General features: G+C 44.3%; 1 protein-coding gene across 1 annotated transcript in view; it reads right to left on the reverse strand.

The window, feature by feature from the left end:
- Positions 1–131: 131 nt before the first annotated feature.
- The window catches only part of WDR35 (WD repeat domain 35), a 44,542-nt gene continuing 38,007 nt past the window's right edge, over positions 132–6,666 (reverse strand). The window contains exons 25-27 of the mRNA XM_015415708.1: positions 4,971–5,127; positions 1,762–2,002; positions 132–1,225 (exon numbers count right to left, since the gene is read on the reverse strand). Of these exons, the coding sequence (XP_015271194.1) occupies positions 1,075–1,225; positions 1,762–2,002; positions 4,971–5,127 (549 nt within the window). The 3' untranslated portion in view covers positions 132–1,074. The remainder of the gene's footprint in view (positions 1,226–1,761; positions 2,003–4,970; positions 5,128–6,666) is intronic.

The following is a 6,666-nucleotide window of genomic DNA, read 5'->3' on the forward strand; positions in this document are numbered from 1 at the left end:
TGGTACTTCACAGGATCCAACCCATTGTGTACACGTGAACTGTTCTTCACAAGCCATTTTGTTGGAGAAAAGCAGTACATAACTAGAGTAAGTAATAAGCAAAATATTGATTTATTTCTTTAACAGTGGCCATATTTATCTAAAGATTAACAAATCATACCTCTAATGACATTCAGAGATAACCTCAGCTTATGTACATTTCATTGTCTATAATAAAAGCATAGTCAGGATTCCACATGCACATCCCCACTGGATAGGGAACCGCATGGGCAAATGGGTCCTGCAGGCGTGGTTCTTCTCTCTTAACAGCTGCAGATAAACTTTCAAAACAATTAAATAGTCATGTCAGCCTTCTTTGACAAAAACTAGATCAATAAGATTTTGGCTATTTTGAAACAGCTTGGCGCACAACTCAGACTATGTGTCTTTCTCAGTTTTGTGGACCTTTGGTCTAAGTAACACACTTCAGTACTGTCCTAAGAGGGTGACATCAGCATAATTATTTTATGCAAGGTAGTTGGGCTGTTTTCCTCGCTGTGTAAAACAGCCAAAGAGAAAATGGACTGGATTCTACCACTCTGGTCAGCTAAATATGGAGCCTTCCTGTGGACCAAGGGATCATCCTACTTTTTTACTGGAGAAGGACTCCTTGTGCTGAGTGGTAGGATCCAAACCATAATTTATTTTTAACAAGGATGATATTTTAACATTAGTTAGTCATCGTGAATTTCTTTCCTTAACCCTTTCTCCCTATATTTTAAAAGGCTATTCTACCCAGTACAGTATATATAAAAATAAAGGATGAAGGACTTGCAAAGAACAGAGAAAACAGGGCAGTTATTCATTTTGTTTAAACCCTAACCCTCATTTACACTTCGAAAGTAGCCTGCCAGCTTCAGGCTGTTTTACAGAAAGGATTCGAATTAGTTCAGTTTTTTATAGGCTGGGATGAGACATAAATTACTTTTGCTTCTGAGTTTATTCCTCCCTGGACTCATCTTAATAGGGCTTCTAAATGTTTCAGAACTTGCACTTGCTGTGCATACCAATATGGGCATACACATTTTCCTATGATTAGGACACCGAACTGTGGCAGAGAGGGCAGAAGTTGTAATTGCTGATTTCTTGAGCCTGCACACAGTGCTTGCATATGCTGCACATCCAGAATTGATACTCTGTGATAGGCCTTCCTGTAGCAACACAGGTCGGGAGCTTTCCTTCTCCCCTGTTGAACAAACACAAGGAAGAAAAACAATTATTATTAAAAATAATTTTTACATAATAAGGCAGTCTTGTCATTAAGGAAAACATAGCAGTTTTATTCAAAAAGGTAATTTCAGTTGAGAATCCAGTTGCCACCAATCCTGGAGACAAGTGACCTACCCCATTAACAGAAGTTTACAGTACAACCCTCAGCAGAGTTATACTTTTCTATGCCCATGGACGAAGAAGAGCATAACTCTGTTTTAGGACTGCACTGTTACTGTGTGGAAATGGGCAGTAGAAGCTTTCATGGCATGGCGGTAAACAACATCATCTTGTTATTCACACTGCATTAAACCTCGATTAAAGGGACGGTTCCTCTCCAGGCAGTTGGCAACCCTAGCTGAGAATCAAGAACACTTTCTAATGTCCATCCAGAAGTTAAAAATGAATTGCAGTGCACGAGTTATGTTTAGCAGCACTGCAGCAAACAGATGCAGCATATCAGCTCATAAGATCCTATCACAGTTACTACAAGAATAAAAGCAGCAAGCTTACTCTTCCAGAAGACCATCCAAGTCTGACTTCTTGTTACTTGTAGGACAACGTTTAGCGAATATCTGCAGGGCGAGGTCTTCATACTGCTCCCTTTGTTCTGAGCTAAGGGTTTCTAAAGACTCAAGTTTCACAAAAGCTTTCGAACAGATACCAAAGGATCTATTGGCACATGCACAGAGCGCCAACAGAGAATAAATCTCTACTGCAGGAATAACGTCTTCATAATCCCGCAGATGAAGAGCTACAAGACAGAGAACAACATGATTATAGCGCATGCTCACGTTCTACATTAAAAGTGTCTCTTGATTTACACTAGCTAGAGGAGTACAGGATACCAACAACCGTTTTGACCAAATAAACCTTTTTGGTGCACTCAATATATTCAGGCATTGTGGATCTGATAGCGCAGCTTCACGGTTACGGCAGCAGAATCACAACACTGAAACAGCCCCACCAGCATGACAGTTAAGCATGAACAGCCTGAAGCCAAGGAAGGGAAGTGGCTCAGTTAGAATCCTGTGCTCTCCTGTGGTTGGCCCCAGCAACAGAACAAGAGTAGCCCAAGAAAGAAGAAAAAGAAGAAGAGTTGGTTTTCATACCCTGCTTTTCTCTACCTTAAGGAGTCTCAAAAGGGCTTACAATCTCCATTCCCTTCCCCTCACAAGAGACACCTTGTGAGGTAGGTGGGGTTGAGAGAGCTCTTTCGAAACCTGCTCATGAGAGAACAGCTCTGAAAGAATTTATGACAGATCCAAGGTCACACACCTCCAAAGTAAGTTTAGAAAACTTACTGAGGGCCAAAAGTTAAAAACATAAGAAAGTGTACAAAAGAATGTTTATTACAAAGACAAATAAAAACCTAGTAGGGGCCAAATAAAGCCTCATAAAATGTTCAAAGTTACAAATACACAACTGACACGTTTCGGCTCACAAGAGCCTTCTTCAGAGGTCAAATAGTGCAAAATACAACAAAATAATGTTGGGCGGCCAGTCGAACTCCGCCCCAGATGACCTTCATCAGGTATTGCAGGCCATTGCAGGCCATGGCTGGTTGGCTCAGACTGAGTAGGCTGAAACTAAACCCGGCAAAGATGAAGGTCCTGGGTCTGAGTCGGATCGGGGTTGGGGTTCCCTCTCCCGACCTTCGATGGGGCACCTTTGGTGCCAGTGCCGGAGGTTAGGAGTTTGTCTGTGCTCCTAGACTCCTCTTTAACGATGGAGGCCCAGGTGGCAGCCACTGCCAAGTCAACCTTTTACCATCTTCGGCTGGCGCAGCAGTTGGTCCCTTTCCTAGACCATGATGACCTGGCCACAGTGATCCATGCGACGGTCACATTGAGGCTAGACTACTGTAATGCTCTCTACATGGGGCTGCCTTTGTCGCAAATTCAGAAGCTGCAGCTAGTGCAGAATGCTGCAGCCAGGCTGTTGATGGGTCTATCTAGATGGGATCACATCCGGCCTGCACTGAAAGTGCTGCACTGGCTGCCAATGGCATAATGGATTCGCTTCAAAGTGCTGGTTCTTACCTTTAAAGCCCTATATGGCCAGGGTCTGGCTTACCTAAGGGACCGCCTTTCCCCGCATGTTCCCCCAAGGGCACTATGGTCGGGGAGTCAAAATCTCCTGGAAATTCCAGGCCCCAGGAATATCAAATTTGCTGTTACCAGGGCCAGGGCATATTGGTGGTGGATTCTACCTGGTGGAATGAGCTCCCAGAGGAGATCCAGGCCCTGTGGGACCTTGTGCAGTTCCGTAGAGCCTGTAAGACGGAGCTCTTCCGCCAGGCTTTTGAGTAGGAGCCGCCGCCACCACTATTCCATCACCGCACCTTTACTACCACTTGGGCGGGCATTATCGGGGTACAAAACGTCCCTGGATGAAGATGGGATGACAGTGCTGCTGGGTTGTATGCTGTTGGTCTGGTATTAATAACTTCATAACCCCATCTTGAAATTAATGATCTTTGTGATCTTTAGAGCACTGACATTTTAGTGAACTGCGCTGTATTGTATCATTTTACTCTGTTTTTACTGTTTTAACCTTGGCATTTATGCCTCGTTGTAAGCCGCCCTGAGCCTTTGGGGAGGGCGGGATATAAATCCAAAAATAAATAAATAATAAATAAATGTGGAGCCCCATGGTCCATGCATGCATCCTTCCTACCAAGCACAGTATGGAACTGGCTGTTTGCGATGATGGTCATGTTTGTCCTTCTTCCCCTGTGGTCCTGGTGTCAAAAGCGTGATTGAAGGCTGTCTGCATTTGTGCTGCCAGGGCATTCGATGCTCTGTTTGCAGTTGCAGGGCTCATGCAGGCTGTGCACATCATGGTGTGTTCTGAGAAGCTCTGTGGCCATGGGTTGTGTGTGGTGAGTGAGATGCTGCTAAGAAAGCATTCTGCCACAGGTGTGCCTGATTGGTTCCTTCCATGTATGTCTGTTGTGAGATGAGGCACTACTGGTGTACAATATATTGGTTCACTCATGTTAACGGTGTTGCTGTGGATGCTGGTGAGTCCTTCTCACTATTTCTATGTTGTTTTGAAGTAATATTATTTTGCTGCTAACTTTGCTTTGGGAATGCACAGGATCCCAACTATTGTGATGCTATTGCAGCCATACTAGTTGCTGCCACAGTAGTAGTAGGACCACTGGATGAGCATGACCAGAAGGTAGATTAATCTGAGTGAAGTTCAGGTTCTGTTTTGATCAATTAAAAATGCCAGACACCTAATCACCATGAGCCAAATTAACAGAAGCAGTTTAGTGCAAACAAAAAGAAGGGTATGCGTATCTTTCCCATCAATGTGAACGGGAAAAATCTTTGAAGGTGCTCCTGTGCACACCGGAGCTTTATCAACTCTGAGGAAATGGCCAATGTCCACTTACACATACTTATCCAAAAGTAAGAGTTTTGATAGACATCCAGGGGCTTCCATGGGTTTCCTGTTATGCAGAGAGTTGCCCCTGTCATACATAAGAGAACAGGACAGCTCTTGCAAGCTTCCGTGTTCACATTTGAGCCCTGCAGTAGGGCTTTGGGATTGTGGCCAAATATCCTTAGAGAATCTTCTTGGAGAAACTCTGAATACATTTGTGTAAGACCCGAGCGTTGAACTCAGGTGAAATCTGCAACCTGAGCTATTTGGACATGGTGGATTATGAACCTGATGAGTTAACAGACAACAGCAACAAGAACTAAGCCTACCTGTCTTCATGGCTGTATCTATGTAGCCTTCATAGAGCTGTCTTTGGGCAAGAATAAAAAAATGGTATGCCTCAGCTCCTCGCCAAGCATTGTCAATCAGGCGACTGTCTGAAGAAAGACCATCTTCCTCCAGCAAACCAGCTAATGCCGAAGTAGCCTGAAAACAAAAATACAGTAAAGAGAAAGAAGTCTGAATGCAAAACCCTTTTTCTGTGTTCTGAGTAACCGTGTCCCTTTTCTTCATTAAGAAATTTAGACAGCTGCCCCAGTGTATGAATTTCATATGTTGTAACTACAAGTCATCATGATATGATTTTTCCAGCTATGAAGTCACTTGTACAGTGACAAAGTATACACTTTGGGAAAAGTTTTCAAATACAAGTAAATCAATTCCAAATGTTCACATGCTGAACTATACATATTCTAAAACTGAATACATTTGCTTGGATGTGGGGCTCTAAAATACAGATCATCTTCCTGGTTTATGTCATTAACAGTGGTGGGGATGCAACACTGTGCACATTCAAGTGTTAGCAAGGGGCTCAAGATGCAAAATCCTGCCCTTTCCCCCAGCTAATTAACATTTCTAAATGAGATACACATAAAGAAGAACAGAAGAGATTGGATTTATAGCCCGCCCTTCACTACCCAAAGGTGTCTCAGAGTGGCTTACAAACTCCTTTCCCTTCCCCTCCCCACAACAGACACCCTGTGAGGTAGGTGGGGCTGAGAGAACTTTGACAGAAACTGCTCTTTTCAAAGAACAGCTCTTATCAGAACTACGGCTTGCCCAAGGTCATTTAGCCAGGTGCAAGTGGAGGAGTGAGGAATCAAACCCGGTTTTCCCAGATTAGAGTCCGCGCACTTAACCACTACACCAAACTGGCTCACAGAAATGCTCTATATGAATTCTGGAGAGTTGTGAATGGAGAAAGAGTATGTTTGTGTGTCTGTGTGCGCGTACCAGTGAAGCTCCTACCCAAGGCTCTTTAACCTGCTGCCTCATTCAATGTCCAAGAAAACTATTTTCTAAATCAGTATATCTAATTCTGACTGTGGATCAAAAAATCTCCACAATAGGGCCATGCTCAGACAGGAGGGATTTTTCTGCAAACCCAGAGGAGCCTCCGGTGCTGCAGAAAAATATAAAAACTGGGAAGGAAAGACGAGGATTAAAAATCCCAGAATTTAAAAAAGAAATATTACATTCCGAGATCTCACTTGCCAGTGACCTTTGGAGCTGCCAAGCAGCATTCAAGCTGCATTGGCAAGGGTAGGAGAGGACTGCCAGGAGGTAAAGAAAAAAGGTGGCTTGGGGATGGTGGCTGTTGAACACTGGCAGTGTTTGGGCTGTGGCTGCTGCCCTCTCCTTCCTCCACTTCATTCCCCTTCTCATCATCTCTTTCTCCTCCTTGCCACCAGGAGGAAAGAGGGGAATGGCTGGGGGATGCGGGTGCTTAACATGACGGTCTTTAGGCTATGAGGGATCCCAGGCAGCCACAAGCTCACTCCGAGCTCAAACACTGCTGGTGCTCAGCCCCCATCTCCCAGAAGAGTCCTCTTTCCTCCCTCTCATCTGGTGCTACCAAATGGTCCTGGAGGATAGTGAGTGCCAGCAGTTTGAGCTGAGAAGGTGAGCACCAACAGTGTTCAGTGCAGGACTCCCCTGCTTGTCCTATAGTTTCCATCCTGGCAG

This window comes from Gekko japonicus, unplaced genomic scaffold (genome assembly GCF_001447785.1).
Source record: "Gekko japonicus isolate JY-2015 unplaced genomic scaffold, Gekko_japonicus_V1.1 scaffold4542, whole genome shotgun sequence".
NCBI lineage: Eukaryota > Metazoa > Chordata > Lepidosauria > Squamata > Gekkonidae > Gekko > Gekko japonicus.